General features: G+C 39.2%; 1 protein-coding gene across 10 annotated transcripts in view; it reads right to left on the bottom strand.

The window, feature by feature from the left end:
• Positions 1–16,263, bottom strand: part of UNC79 (unc-79 homolog, NALCN channel complex subunit) — a 209,653-nt gene extending 193,390 nt beyond the window's left edge. For 9 of the 10 annotated variants that reach the window (XM_036013517.1, XM_036013522.1, XM_036013537.1 and 6 more), the window contains exon 1: positions 15,243–15,357. In XM_036013517.1, coding sequence (XP_035869410.1) covers positions 15,243–15,264 — 22 coding nt within the window. In that variant the 5' untranslated portion in view covers positions 15,265–15,357. Of the gene's footprint in view, positions 1–15,242; positions 15,358–15,427 lie in introns of those variants that run through there. The other variant, XM_036013549.1, reaches the window with a different exon arrangement.
• Between the last annotated feature and the right edge of the window lie 318 nt (positions 16,264–16,581).

The following is a 16,581-nucleotide window of genomic DNA, read 5'->3' as shown; positions in this document are numbered from 1 at the left end:
TTCCCACTGAACAGTGTAAGGATATTAGATGCAAAGGAGAAGGAAAGTCCAAATAAAAGCGGGGGAAGTCTTACAAAGTACGAGAGCAGGGATTAGTCGAAGAGCCCCAATGAATGGCCCGTGGACCAGACAACGGTGTGGGCAATGACTGTGGGAGGGGAGCGAGCTGGGTGGAGGAGGGAAAAGGGGGAAGAATTGGGACAACTGTAACAGAATAAACAAGAATAAAAAAAGTACAAGAACGTATAAGAGAAGATAAGAAGCAGAGACATGCACTACACAGATAAAAACTGTAACCTCGTGTTTTAAAACAAGCTAAAAGAAATTAAGAAAACGACTGAAACTAGGTTATTAAGCACACTGAAATTAGGTGACCAGAGAGGAGAGATTCTGAAAAGGAAGGTGAAAGAACTCTGGAGAGAATTAGAAATAAAGAAAATATTTTTAAAATGAAGACTCAACCACTAGAAAGAGGAATAAATACACACAATGGGCAATGCTTAAGAACAATAAAACATGGCAAGAAGGAGTTCTGCCCTGGTATGGCTCAGTGGATTGTGCATCCTCCTGCAAACCAAGGGGTTGCAGGTTCGATTCTCGGTCGGGGCACATGCCTGGGTTGCAAGAGCTAGATCCCCATTGAGGGGCATGCGAGAGGGGGCTGATGGATGTTTCTCTCGCTCACTGGTGTTTCTCTCGCTCACTGGTGTTTCTCTCGCTCTCCTTCTCCCTCCCTCTCTTTCGAGAAAGAGAGGAAGGAAGGAAGGAAGGAGGAAGGGAGGAAGGAAGGATTCTTAAACATTAAGAAGAAATAAAGAGGTTTCTGGTTATGATAAACTAAACCTGTACCAACAGCTTCTCTTCCTTTCATGGAAAATAACTACAAAGCTTGGATATGATGAAAAACAGCGGCCTGAGAGCACAGGAGAATGGACACAAGCAACAGACTCTGGGAGGGAATTCCAGCTGCCATGGGGGAGGGGCGTTTAGCCCCGGGCAGTCCGTGCAGCGTACTCAGTGGTGATGGCAGACGGAACAACCCAGTCTTTCTGGCCTGGGAACCAGGAAAGGAAAACTGGCAAACAGTGAATGTTGAAGCAAGTGGGGGAACCCCACAAGGGGGAAGGGACCTGCAGCCTCTGAGTGCCCAGCTCCCCAACCGGTCCCTGAACCCACACAGATGCAAACCAGACTCCAAGCAGCCCAGCTAAAGGCAAAAGATCGGAACAGAGTACGGAGTTACCGCATAAGGAACAGAGTTTACACTTCAAGTCAAGCCAAGAAAATGACCTAGAAAAAAAAAAAAAAAGGAAACACTATTCATCAGTGGGAAATAATAGAATCCAAAATCTCCACAACTGAATATTTATAACATACAGGATACAATCCAAAATTATCCAACAAAGGACCAAGAAAATGAAACACATTCTCGGAAGAAAAGAACATCAGTCTAGTTCGACCGTGAAGTGAAACAGATGTCGGAACTAACGGAAAGGTATATACGACTGGTGCAACCATCCTCAATGAAGTAACACAAAGCACGCTTTCGACGCATGAAACTCTCATCAGAGAAAGAGGAAGTCCCAGCGGAAAAATAAAAATGGTTTAAAAACAGAATGAAAACTCTAGAACTGAAAAATAGAAACTTCTGAATTAAAAAAGAAATCCACTGGATGGACTTAGCCAAATGAATATGACCGAGGCCAGAGTACATAAACTTGGAAATGGATCAATAGAAAGTATTCAAGGTTGAAAAATACACAGGGTGAAAAAGGACTGGGGAAAAAAACGAGCAGAGGCTCAGAGACCTGTTACATAACGTCGCACAGTACAATTAAGGATGTGTAAATGTAATACCAGAAGGAGAGGGAATAAAGGGAATGGGGCAGAAAAAGGTATGTGAAGAAAAATAGCCACAGATTTCCCAAATGGGATTTTTATAAAACCAGAAATTTTCACGCACAAAATAAGCAAACACCAAACAGAATAAACATCTAGCAACCTATGCCGAGAGAAGCCCACGTGAAACTCAAACTGATAAAAGCCAAAGATAAACAGTGTATCTTAAAAGCATCAAGAGAAAAAAATATATATTACCTACATATTATAAACCTGGTACAGTGTGATGGCTGAATTCCCCTCTGAAACCATGAAGGCCAGCTAGAATAATAGCTGTAATGTACTAAAAGGAAAAAAAAAAAACTGGCAAAGCAGAAGTCTGTATTTACCAAAAATATCTTTCAATACTAAAAGCAAAGTAAAGGCATTTTCAGACAAAGAAACCCAAGATCCAAAGAATCCAAAGGAATCCAGGAATCCAAAGAGAGCAGGGCTGCACTACAATAAAAGCTGAAGGAAGTTTTCAGGCTAAAGACAGAGACATAGGTCCTCAGGAAAGAATGAAGAGCATCAAAATGGCAAATCTCTTTGTAAATACAAAAGACTATGTTTTCGTTTTTTCTCTTAATTTCTTTATTAGCCATATAACTTTAAAATTAAAATCATAACATTGTCCCATGGACTGCACTCTCATATAGCATATACATTATATGTATTACATGTAGCAACTATAAAAGGGACACAGGCCTCTAAGGCTACAAGATCTGTATTTTAAATAAAGGAGGACATAATTAATTATATGTTAACTATGAAAAATTAGGAGTGTACATTGTAATTGCTAGGATAACCTTTACTTAAAAATGCAAAAGACAATGCCTAAGTAGCCAATAGGATATTTTTCAAGTTTGAAAAAGAAATGAACCCTGGCTGGCGTAGCTCAGTGGATTGAGCTCGGGCTGCAAACCAAAGTGTCGCAGGTTCGATTCCCAGTCAGGGCACATGCCTGGGTTGTACTCCATGACCCCCAGCAACCGCACATTGATGTTTCTCTCTCTCTCTCTATCTCCCTCCCTTCCCTCTCTAAAAATAAATAAATAAAATCTTTTAAAATTTTTTTTAAAAAAGAAAAAAGTGAATGTAAAATACAGGATGGGGCAAAAGTAGGTTTGTAAATGTTCATATGGGAAATAATACAATAATTAATAAATAATAACAAAGAATAAACTCTTTGTTTCATATACTCACAACTGTAAACCTACACTTCCCCCGCCCCTATAAATGCCACTCGAACAGTAAGCAAAAGTCGGCTGGAGCAGCACTTTTAGTATCAGATAAGCAGATTTCAAAACAAAACAAAGTAACAAGGATAAAGAAGATACCCCAAAGTGATAAAATAAATGTTGCAACTGGAAAACAATCATAAGAGTATGGCTCCAATTAGGGAACTTCAAAATATGTAAAGCAAAAATTGACAGACTTGAAGACAAAAAAGACAATTCCATAATCATAGTAGAGACTGCAAGATGCTTTTATCAGCAGTTGGTAGGAAAACTAGACAAAAAGCAGCAAGGACCCAGCAGATCTGAATATATCACTAATTGCAGAATACACCTTCTTTTCAAGTGCACATGGAACGTTTACTGGTATAGGCCATGTTTTCCTTTTTTTAAAGATTTTATTTATTTATTTTTAGAGAGGGAAGGGAGAGAGAAAGAGACAGAGAGAGAAACATCAATGTGCGGTTGCTGGGGGCCATGGCCTGCAACCCAGGCATGTACCCTGGCTGGGAATCAAACCTGCGACACTTTGGTTTGCAGCCCGCGCTCAATCCACTGAGCTATGCCAGCCAGGGTATAAGCCATATTTTGATCCACAAAACAAGTCTCAATTCATGCCATAAGATTGAAATCTTATAAATTACTTTTTCTGACAAAAATGGTATTGTTAGAAATCAAAAACAGTAAATAAGAGTCAGGAAAAATCCCAATATCTGTAAATTAAACAACACATTTCTAAAGAAACTTTGCACCAAAGGGAAAATCATAGTATAAATTGCAAAATGTTTTGGACTAAGCAATAATGAAAATACAACCTGTCAAAATTTGTAGAGTGCAGCTAAAGTAGGGCTTACAAAGACATTTATAGTTTTATGTCCCCATATTAGCAAAGCAGAGAGGTCTCAAATCAATAAAATAAGCTTTCACTCTAAGAACCTAAAAAAAAAAGAGAGACAGAGCAAATTAAATCCAAGCAAACTAAAAGAAAGGAACAGTACAGCAGGTAAGTGCAGAAATCGATACAATAGAAAGCAGGGAGGCGAGGAGGATAATAGAAAAAATAATCAAAACCAAATGCTGGTTCTTTGAGAAGATCAATAAAATTGATAAGCCTCTACACAGACAGGTCAAGAAAAAAGAGAGACGTAACCTGCCGATACCAGAAATAAAAGGACAGTGCAAGTGTCTGCATATGTGTAGAGAGAAGAATAAGGGATTGTTGCAAACAACTTTCCATCCATAAATGGACAACTGGACCAGTGTGTCAAATGGACAAAATGGACAAATTCCTTGAAAGATACAAATAACAAAGTTGACCAAGAGATTTTCAAACAACAAAAAATTACTTCAATAGTTCTGTAGCAACTAAGTTTAATTTAAAATTTACAACCTTCCCCCATTACACACACCACACAAAAACAACCCCCTTCAGACCCCAGCAGCTTCAGTGTTGAATTTTATCAAAAATTTAAAAAATATATATCCTACCTATATAAACTCTTTCAGCAAATATAACACTTCCAAACTCATATTATGGGACCAATTCCACTGATTCCAAAACCAGACAAAGATACACCAAGAAAAAAAAGAAAAAACTATAGACCTTTATTGATCATGAACATAGATTCAAAAATGCTTAATAAAATATGAGCAAAAATGGAATGCCATATTTTAAAAGGATCTCTATGATGCCCAAATGTGGTTTATTTCAGGAATGCAAGGTTGATTTAATATTACGGCAGGCTCAACGCTTCCTACCCAAGACCAGGAATGAGGAGGCAAGGCTGTGAGCTCACACTGCTTGCATTTGCATTGTGCTGCAGGTGCCAGCCAGAGCAATGGCAGTAAACAGAAATAAAAAGATTGGAAAGGTAGATGTAAAACTATGTTCACAGATGACATGATGATATGTGTTGAAAACCTTAAGTAATTCCCCCCGAAACTACTAGACTACGTAGGTAAACGCTGCAGGGGTGCAGAGTATTAGATCAACACCCAAAAATCAATCATAGTTCTCTGTACACCATATAATTAAAAAAATGAAACTTAAAAAATGGCTCCACTCAAAAAAATACTTAGGAGTAAACTTAATGAACAATGTGACACAGTATTACAATGGAAATTAAACAAGACCTAAATAAGTGTACACATATATCATTCCAATGATTGGAAAACTCCATGTTGTTAAAATAATAATCTTCTTCAACTAACCTATAGGCCAAAACCCAAATAAGCTTCTTTAAAAGAGAGAGAGAGATTGGTTTTTAACTTTACATAGAAAGCACTAGATCTACAACAGCTAAAAACAATTTTTAAAAGTTGGAGGATTTATACTACCTGATTTCAAGGCTTACTATAAACTTACAGTAATAAAGACTGGCAAAAGGATAGATACGTAAATGAATAAACAAAATAACGTCTGGAAATAGACCAAAAAATATGTGGTTGGTTGAGTTTTAACAAAGCACCAACATAATTCAATGAAGGTAAGATCATTTTTACAAGGATGCTGGAACAACTGCATATTGCATCTGGGAATAATGAACTTCAAACCTTACCTCACAGCACATAAAGACTGGCTCAAAAATGTTAAAAGCCCTAAATGTTAGATATTAAACGCTGGAGAAAAATCTTTGTATCATTACGTTAGGCAAAGACTGCTTAAACAGAACACCAAAAGTACAAATGATAAAAGAAAAAAATTGATAAAATTAATTTCAAAACTTAAAAGTTTTACTTCTCAAAAGTCATAGCTAAGAAAACACAAAAAGGTAAGGCACAGAATAAAAGCAAAATTTTTCAATACAAAGAACTTGTATTCAGAAGATATAAAGAACTCTTACGTAAAACTCAATAAAAAGACCAAAAATCTAATAAAAATGAACAAAATATTGTAACAGACATTTCCCATAAGAAAATATACAAATGGCCAATAGGCACATGAAATGATGCTCAGCATCACCAGCCCTCAGAGAAATGCTAATTAAAACCACAGTGAAACACCATCACACACACCCATGAGAATGACTCAAGTTAAAAAACACTGTCAATGCCAATCGTGATAAGGATTTGAGGCAACAAGAACTCTCTCCTACATTGCTGCTCAGAATAAAAAAAAAATACGGCCCCTTTGAAAAACAATATGGCAATATCTTATAACATTAAATGTTCATTTGACATACTGTCAAGCAATTCTACTCCTAGGTATCCTCCCTAGAGAAATAAAAACACGTATGCAAATACTTTTAGCAGTATTATTCATATGGCCAAAAACTGGAAACAATCCAAATAATATATGCATACCATGAAATACTAAAGAGCCATAAAAAGGAACAAAATATTACAGTCAACATCAATGAATCTCAAAAACTTTAGGCTAAATAAAATAAGTCACACTGGGAAGATTATGCACTGAATGGCTCCATGGATACAAAATACTAGGACCAGGGGTAGAAGAAGGGGGTCAAGAGCAAGGGGGCACAGGAGTCTTTTTAGGGCACATGGGCTATTCTTTATACTGACTGGGGGGTCATCACACAACTGTACAGGGAGTTGTGAGTACATGAAACAGAGTGTATTCTTGCAGTATTTACTAATGATTATATTATCTATTTGTATTACAACTATAAGTCTCCTTTTGCTCTCCCCTGTATACACTTAGCAAAATCCATTCAACTGGGCCTTCAAAATGGGTGAATATTTTTATGTATAACCATTTCCACAATAAACACAAAGAGGACAAAATAACGAGTATTTCAATACATAGGTTCTTGGGTATATCTACACTAAAAGACATAGTGACATAGTCAGATGCTTGTACTTGCTTATAATAAATAACTTTGGATTTATGAGAGAGAATATGCAACTGAAAGAACAAAGGAATGAAGAAAGGAATTTTAAAAACATTCCGTAGAAACTGATCTAACATACATGATTAGCAAAAAAAAAGAAAAGAAAACATCACATACAGGATAGGGATTGCACAGAATGCCAAACAATTGAACAAAATAAATATTAAAATTGTCATTTTAAGACACTCTTTTAAAATTAAAAAAAAATCTTGAAATTACATATTGAAAGGATACACCATGATCATTTCATCCTGGCCAACACTGAGTCATATTATAGTTAAAAATACTTCGAAAGAAAATAAAAAATCATTTGGGCAACCAGGCAAAAAGGCTGTCACTAATAAGGAAAAGAAAACAAGATTGTCACTAGACTTTTCAACAATTCTTAATACCCCCCAGAAAAAGGGTGTAACAAATTTAAGACACCCAAGTAAGGGGACTACGAGTTCAGCAACTGATATCTACCCCAACTGACCTCCAAATACAAAGCTGCAAACAGCCCTGGCTGGCGTAGCTCAGTGGACTGAGTGTGGACTGTGAACCAAAGTGTTGCAGGTTCGATTCCCAGTCAGGGCACATGCCTGGGTTGCAGGCCATGACCCCCAGCAACCGCACATTGATGTTTCTCTCTCTCTCTCTTTCTCCCTCCCTTCCCTCTCTAGAGATGAATGAATAAAATCTAAAAAAAATAAAATAAATAAATAAAAAATAGCACAATATTTAAAAATTTTAAAAAGCTGCAAACTATTATATAAACTTGCCAAACTCGGGGCACAATGATCGTGTACGCCCTTCCTAAAGGATGTACTTGAAAAGGACATTCGGACACCCAAAGAAACTGAGAAACAGTAATACAGGAATTAGTGGTGAGCATTACATGTAAATATGCCTGTAGAACAAAGCCAAACCATAGTTATAAAGAAGAGACTATATATAGGGTAATAAACAGAAACTGGGGTGGGGAAATAAGGAGTGCATATGGATATGACTGCCTGATAAATATTAATTGGAAATAAAAGGATATTATTTTAGATCAGATACTGAGATAGAAGGAGCACAGGAGAAAAAGTTACAAGCTAATTTCAATGTTGTTCAACGTCAGAAACCAATTAAGTCCAAAAATAGAGACTATAAAGTTAACCAATGGAACAAACAAGCAAATAAAACCCACTGCATTATGAAAAAAAGTGTAGATACAAAAGACACAAAAATAAAACAATATGATAAGATTGAGGCCAAACATATTAATCATATCAATAGATGTAAATGTGCTTAACTCACCTATTGAAAGAAAAGGATTTTCAGATTGGCTAATAAAGCAAAATCCAACACTATGCAGAATACAAGACACACCTAAAACAAAGAGATTCAAATGAGTTAAAAATAAAAAGATGGAGAAAGATCTATAAGGCAAACACGAAAAGAAAACAGGGGGTCATAAACTTGAAATCTGACAAGGCGGAATTGAAACCAAAAAGCATTAAAATACATAAAGAACACTTTATAATGCTTAAGGCTACAATTCACAATGAAGACATTACAGCTACTAGTATTTATAAACCCAATAATAGCAATAATTTTCATTAAGCAGCAACCTACAAAAATGCAAGGAGAAACAGACAGAAACACAATAATAAGAGGAAAACTTTAACATACCTCACAATCCAAAATCAATCAAACTAAAAGTTAATGAAGGTGCAGAAGACCTAGACAACGTAATTATAGATCTCATAGATCTATATCAAACTCCAAATCCCAAAATTAAGATTACAACTTCTTTTCAAGTGCACATGACACATCCACAAAAACTGACCAAATGTCAGTCCACAAAGATAACTTCACTAAGTTCCAAAGAATAGGAATAATGCAAATATCATCCTCAGACTATCATTCAATAAAAATAGAAATCAATAGCAAAATTCGAAAAGAACAAAAATTTTTTCCACATGAATTTTACGAACACACTTGTAAATAAGTCTTGGGTCAAAGGCAAAATACAAAATTAAATTGCAGAATTCCTTGAAAATAATAATAAAAACCTAATATTATGGGTAATCTGTAGGCTACAGCTAAATATATTGCATGAAATGTCTATATCAAAAACATTAAAATAAATTAATTAACACCAAACTCAAAGAGCTAGAAAATAACCACCAAAATAAAACAAAGAAATCAGGAGAAAGGAGAATCAATAATAAATGCATAAATTAATTTCAAAGCAAAAAAAAAAGTACAATTAACAAATAAATCCAAAAACTAGTTCCTTAGAAAAGAAATCAACAACAGACAAACCACTAGCTAACTCAATCAAGAAAAAAGGGGCGAGGGCACAAATTGTCCTAAATACACATTAGATATGATGAGTTACATCAAATTAAAGGAAAATGTTTAATTTCTAAAGGACACTTTTGCATAATTCTGTGCAAATTTGAAACCTCAGATGAACTGAATAATTTTTCAGAGAAATAAAACTCACCAAAATTGACCCCAGTAGAAACACAAAGTCCAAATAGAACAAGGGTCATGGAGGAATTAGAGAAAGAAGTTCAAGAATTCCACTACAAAAGAGCACCAGGCCAGGTGGTTTTCCAGGGGGACTCTAACAGACTTTTAAAACTCAGATAACCTCCATGTTACTTTAGTCACTCCAGAGCACAGAAAAAGTAGGAAAACTTCCAGATTCATCTTATGTAGTAAATGTAGCACTGGTCCCAGATCCTGGCTAGAATTACTCCCCACACCACCCCTGCAAAGAAGAAAACAAATCTAACATATAATACCAATGCAAATGTTATTAAATAAAATATGACATAATTCAATCAATCCAGCATACTAATAAAGTTAAGAAAAGTCACATGTTCTCCATAGATACAGAAAATGAACTTGACAAAGTTCAACACCATTCAGGGTTTTTTTTTTAAGTCAATAAAATAGGAATTGATGGTTATTTCCTTAGTACACACCTCAGCCCCAAAGAATATCTTACTTAATAGTGATATACTAGAACCTTCCCAACCAAAATTAAAAACAAGAATACTCACTATCTATGCTATATTTAACATTGTGTTGGAGATATTTGCCAATCCAATTAGAAAAGAGAAAGCAATTACAGATATAAAAATTAGCTAGAAAAGAAAGGATAAAACGTTGTACAGAATGCAGAACTTCACGTTGATGAAAATGTGTACTCTTCAAATTAATGATATCCAAACACTTGATTATGCAATCTTTCTTTACAAAAGACTTTGCCCTCACCCAGTTACATACGTACTTATTCACGAAACAGTTCTTGTGCAAACACTGTACACTGGTCCATAGTGTTTGCACACTGGAGGCACAGAGATGAACATAATACAGTCTACACGCAAAGTACACATGGGCACCTCGCCAAAAAGCTAATCACTGCAACAGAGCATGAGCACACAAGTGGGGCTCACAGGGTAAGACGGGCAATCAGACAGAGCTTGCAAGCTAAATATTGAACAATAAAAAGGCAAAGAAGCAGGCTATCAAGAGAAAGAGAGCATTTCAGGAAAAAAAGAACATAATGCATTGAACTTTTAAAAAAAAAGTCCAACGATATAACGAGATCGAGAGATTAAATCAGCTAGAATCAACAGGGTTTGATGATTTGTTCAATACTAATGACAGAGAGCAGAAGTTGAGAAGACGGCCCGTTTTTTTTACTAGGATTAATGGGCAGATGGTGGTGCCATTCGCTGAAATGAGTAATGCAAAAAGAAGTACACATTTGGGGCAGAACACAAGCAGTTTGGGTTTGAGATGCCTAGAGGATGCCTGGATAGAGACAGTGGCTTATAGTGCAAACAGACACGCTCAGCGTAGAAAACTGTGTTTGGACGTCATCCACGTGGAGGTGATAACTGATATGAGAGCGCATGAGAACAAAACTCTGTGGGACTTTAAAAAGAGAGAGAGAAAGAAAGGCCCAATGACAGAATCATGTTTCGAAAGGGCAAGAAGAAAGTAGCCCTATGAAAAATCCAAGTAGAAACAGCCAAAAGAGAAAGAAAAGGGAGTTTCAATGAGGAATAAAGCAAGTCGTGCCCAATGATGCAGAGAAATCATGTAAGACAAGAGCTAAAAATCATGCGCTCTTTTTGCTACCACAAACACAGTTAATAACCCATACTCAAATTTTTGCATATTTGAAAAAAACTATAGAGTTTCATCTATAAGAAATCAGCAATGTGGTGCAAAGATTTCTAAACAAGTACAGGTTGCAGTGCTATTCAAAGGAGAAGTACTTTTCTATTTTGGTAATATTACCACAAAATGTACAAAGCATTTTAAAAAATTTTAAGCATTCTATGGATTTCTCCAAGCATGGCCCTTAAATACATATAGGAGAAGGGCCGGCTCAACTTCAAATCATATTGCTAATTAGCTGTACTCTTTAAAATGTTTGTTTTTGGTGTAATCAAAAAGGTTTTTAGTTACTGAGAGAAAGATGTTGAGTGGGATAAATACATTAAAAATAACATACATTCACATTTCTATCATTAGATATTCTGAGCTTATGCCCAAATTATCAGCAGGCGAATACCCACATTTGACATTTTGATGGATATTTACATAACTGATTTATGTTTACTAACTGTTCCACCATCATTATAATACAAAAGGTGATGGATAGGCAGTTCCTGCCTTAAAAATGTTTTGTTCAGATAAAACAAATCACAGATTTGCCATGCAAAGAGATTCCCTCCCACTCAAAATGGGTTGGGCTAATTGCTGTAGAGGAGAGATGAAAAATAGTCCAAAAGTCCATGTCCCATTTAAATAATACTTTTGGGAAGGTGGCTAGATGCATACTTATAATGTATAATGTAGCAGCAAGTACGAGATTTGTGATGATAATAATAAGAGCTAACATTTATGAACTCCTCATTATGTGCCAGGCTGCTGTGCTAAGCACTTTCATAGATCACCTCATTTAATCCTCACAACTCTAACTATCCCCATTTTATAGATTAATGCAGTTGAGGCTTAGAGAGGTTGAGTAAACTTGTCCAAGTTCACGCAGATTGTAAGAAAGCAGAACCAGGATTCATAGCCAGGCAGCAGTCTGATTCTGGAACTTCAGCTCTTAACTTCTGCTGTTATCAAAAGCAAGCTTCTTTTGAAAGTGTGCACCCAAAGTACTCCAGATTGGTCCACTTTAACTCTTAGAAAAGAGAGAAAGCTGGGGGTAGGGGGTGCAGGGGCCTTGGACTCCTCTTTAGAATTCCAAATAAAAGAACTATACATTTTTATTTTTATCATTCCAGATTCTATCTCAGGTACACAAACACGTTCACTACAGTGAACTTGGTAAGAAAAAGAAGCACTTGGAGGGGAAAAATGTAACTCTCGTACAATCACCTGAGAAACTGCTAGGAAGCGTTCACCTTCTGTTATCACGGTTCTGCACGTAGCATGAGAAACAGACCAAGTGTGTAAACACAGTCTCCAAACTATATCCTAGTGAAAGCCAGCCTCTCTTTCATTATTATTAAAGAAAATACCACTACATAGAAATAGAATCCTTTTTCACGTATCTGTGATATATTATATTTCAAAAATAAGTCACAGGTCACAGGTTGAAATGCAAGTACTTCCTCTTGCTGGTTCAACCAAACTATGTCCACTTCCTGGACCAGCGAAACCTTAACCTACCTCAAGAGACCTCGGGGAAAAAGAGTAATAGAAATTATATGTTGACATTATATTAAATCTAATTCTCCCCTTTTGGTCCGTAGGCAAGTGGGGCTATGCACACTCCTGAATGCACATGAGAAATGAACTCTCTCCCTCTCTCCCATCCTGAGGGTCTTCACACCCAGTAGAAAAGAAAAATCTCATGGCCTCCCCTTCTCTTTCTCTTCCCCCTTAGCCATACTCCTACCAAGACCAAGGCTAGAGTAAGACAGATCTGCAACTTTTCTTTATTAAAAAGTGTTTCCCCTTCATGAATATCAAGTATATAGCCTTTTACGTGTTTTCTCTATTTTCAGGTTTATAATGTGCTCTGGAGTCTCGACACATTCATGTTCATGCATGTAAGAGAAAAAGAAAGGAAATTCTTAACTTTCCTCCTGTCTAAATAAAAGTACCTAAAAATACCCAAAGCATCCTTATCCTTTTTACAGCCTACTCCCGTTTACCATCTTTGCCCTCCAAACCCTTAGGACTAAACAAAGATAGCTGCTTCTACTATTCCTTACTCCATAGATGAAAACTCTGAGACACAAAACTGTTAAATTAATCACCCAATGTCTCACAGTTAATCAGAAGGGCATGCAAAACTCAAAGCTACATGCCTAGCTTCTTACATTATCCTTCCTATCACCTACAGATAAAAACCTGTTTCACAAACAATTCTAAAATAGCTACTTAACTGCAAACTCTTTGCACCACACAATCAAGTCCACAGATAGATTTTACTTATCTTGGCATTAACTGTCCAGGAAAGAGACAAGAAAAAGCATCCAGTGCATCTCAAAACTTAACAAGGAAGAGAAAACACACAAAGAGGACAGTAATACTCTCTGGCTTTAACCTGAAATTACTTACATAATGTGTAACTATAAAAGCAAATGACAGGTGATAGCTTTTTTTTTAACAACTGCACTATAATAAAACCTTCAAGGATGTGATATCCTCAAGTGGGAAGATCCACACTGATTCTGAGTATGTTGTTATTACTCAAAACATAACACAACCAATTTTTTTCAAAAGCCTCTGCAGAAGCAAATTTTATCTTTGAGGTTTAGATTTAACTTTTGGAGACAGGCAAAAAAAAAAGTTACCAAAGAACTTTCTAACTACTTAGAAGAGATGGACTATGAAGTGAGAAATAATTGTCAAGATCATAACCATCATTCATTGAGGTCTTTCTATGTAGTAGGCTCACTACTCAGCTTTTCGTGTGTATTCTCTCATTTGTAATCACAAGCACCCCGTCAGCAGTATTACTCTGGTTTTACAGATGAGGAAATAAAGCATTGCAAAGAGATACAAACACTGGAGGGTAGGTGTGCATAGTCGATCTCTATCAAACTGTCAGTCTGGGAACTCCACGAGTCTTCGGTTCATTTTAACCTAGCTGGTGGGTAAGTGGCAGACGACATTTTATCACATACATGCTACTGCCCCCAAATCATGAGACTACTGTTTTGGGTGTCTCACAGAATGCCTATAATAGCCATTCCAAAGAAGAATTAGAAGGACCTCGAAGTAGTGACAACATTATCAACATATAACTGTGTACTACTTTGAAAGAAACAAGAATCGATGAGATGGCATATTTGTTAAAAATCCAAACGCACTGCTTAGTAAAAACATCCTTTATTTACAATCAGAAGTTTAAGTTTCTGAGTCCCTCGAGTGCACTCAGGGAAAGGTCTCACACTAATCAGCCTACCAAGAGCACAGCCAAGGCCTACTAATGCGCACTGCAATCAGAGGCTACAGGGACCGCATTAGAAACTTGCTCTGTACACAAGGAGTAGCCAAACATACAGTCAGTCATCATCGGGACAACTAAAACCCTCCTGCTATTTGTTACAGTTTGTGGGAGCTGCCCTACAAAGGGTTAGATCATTTTCCCAGAGTCCCTTTCACTTTCTTGCAAGCACCGACTCCTGCTTTGACCTATGGCTGTGCTCAGTTTTAGCATTAGTGCTGAGATTCCTCAACTCATTATCCTCACGCTGGATCCTGCATTCTGCCTGGATCCCGGCTCCCCGCCCCCCTCCGCCCCCTGCTCTCCTTTTCTGCTTCTCCAACCCGAAGTGGAAACCGCAGACAAACTCCCCTATGGCTCCAGCACCGAGGACTGGGCATGCTCAGAAGGCCAGGCCGGCTTTGGTTGCTCTGACAGCTCCCCGCCCCTGATTTGCCGCTGCCCCCCTTCCCCCACTCCAACAAGAGACACCGAAATGTTTATCAGAAAGATACGAGGCCTCTTTTTTTCTTCCCTACAGTGACCCTATTTTCATTGCATCTCGCAGGGTCTTTAAGTCTTGCGAAACCCCACCACAAGCGCGAGGAAGACCGCATTCTTTTTCAGCACCAGGGACAGCGCCGCGCTGCCATTAACGTTCACCCTCCCCCCACCTCGCCTTCCACCCCTCACCCCCGACCCGCCCCAACCTCAGCCCCCACCCCCGCACCAGCACGATGCCAAGGTCTCCCGGCAGCCGCAAACGCCGCAACAGCAATAGCTCCCAGCCGGAGGCCGGGCCGGAACGCCGGGCCGGCTGCTACTTACACTGCTCCGCTTTGGTGGACATGGTGCTGTCCAGATGGAAAGGCTTTGCCCCAAAATCTGTGTCGTGTGAGCTCCCTCGCTCCGCCAGCGATGTTGCGAGGAAAAGAGCGCATACCCCCCACCCCCCACCCCCTTGCTTTCCCCCTCCCTTAGGCCCGTGTCGCTACCATTCGGACAAAACGCACATCAAATTGCAGAATTCGGTCCCGGAAGGTTAGGAAATCGCCCCCGGAGAAATGGGTGGGATTTAATAGGCGGCCAAAGGCTTCCTGTCCGTCCCCTCCTGGAGCTGCCCGCGTTGCTGTGGGCGGGGAGACCGAAAGGAGAGAGCAAGCTGCGGCTCCTGGTGAAATGGGAAAATGGGCTCGACCGGGGGAGGAGTATTTCCATTCATAAGGCGCACGGAGGGGACGGGTGTTTCCCAGAGAAAAGCCTCTTAAAGTGCCGGAGTCCCCGACCATTTGGATCTCCCATTGGCGTTCTCCGGGCCTGTAAATCCCGCTCCGCGCGCAGCCCCCGATGCCTCAGCGAGGTGACCGGAGACGGGCACAGGTGCGTCCCACGCTTCGTCTCAGCCTCCGGGAGGAGGAAGGAGGGGGAGGCGGATCCGGGGCGGGCAGGAGGGAACCGGGGCCGGAGGGCGGCGAGGATGCTCCCGAGGAGGACCGCGAGGAAGGAAATGCAGAAGTAACCCTCAGCATGGCTTCCCGGCGCGCTGCGCTCCCCGCCCTCGGCCTCCCCTCGCCTATGGGATGGGCTCTCCTGCCGGGGATAGGATGGGAGGTCCCACTGCCAGGGGGCTGTGCGAAGACTTCAGAAGTTGGGGCTCAGAAAGGAGATTTCCTCGGATGGCAACGCTGGAAGGGCCACGGGAAAGGAAAATACAAGATTGGGAGCCCCAGATGGGCTCCCCAGCAACCACCCAGGATGGAGACTGGCGTGTCGGGAGGACCCTCGGCTGGGAAAGCAAACAAAGCCGATAGAAAGGAGGGCGTTGGAGAAGGGGCGTCCTGCATGTTAATGGGAAGAATCACCTGCAGGGCCAGGCAGCCTGAGCCCGGACTTGGAGTCAGAACCAGATTCAAGACTCGGTTCTACCGCATGAATAAATACTCATTCTAGGGCCACTCTTGTGATCTCCCTTGGCCTCAAGTTCTTCGTCTGTCAAATGGGAACGGTAAAACCTGCCCTGTCGCCCAAAGAGTTAGAGAGCAGATGAAATGGTACAAGGGGTGCGAAGGTCCTTTTAAAATCAAAACACCGCACAATTGCCGGTCGTTATGACCCTTCTCGTTCAAACAACGGAAATAGTTTGTGAAAGCTGAGGGACCATGATCAA

This window comes from Phyllostomus discolor, chromosome 1 (genome assembly GCF_004126475.2).
Source record: "Phyllostomus discolor isolate MPI-MPIP mPhyDis1 chromosome 1, mPhyDis1.pri.v3, whole genome shotgun sequence".
In the NCBI taxonomy this organism is placed as follows: Eukaryota; Metazoa; Chordata; class Mammalia; order Chiroptera; family Phyllostomidae; genus Phyllostomus; species Phyllostomus discolor.
This window is presented reverse-complemented; position numbering and strand designations above follow the sequence as displayed.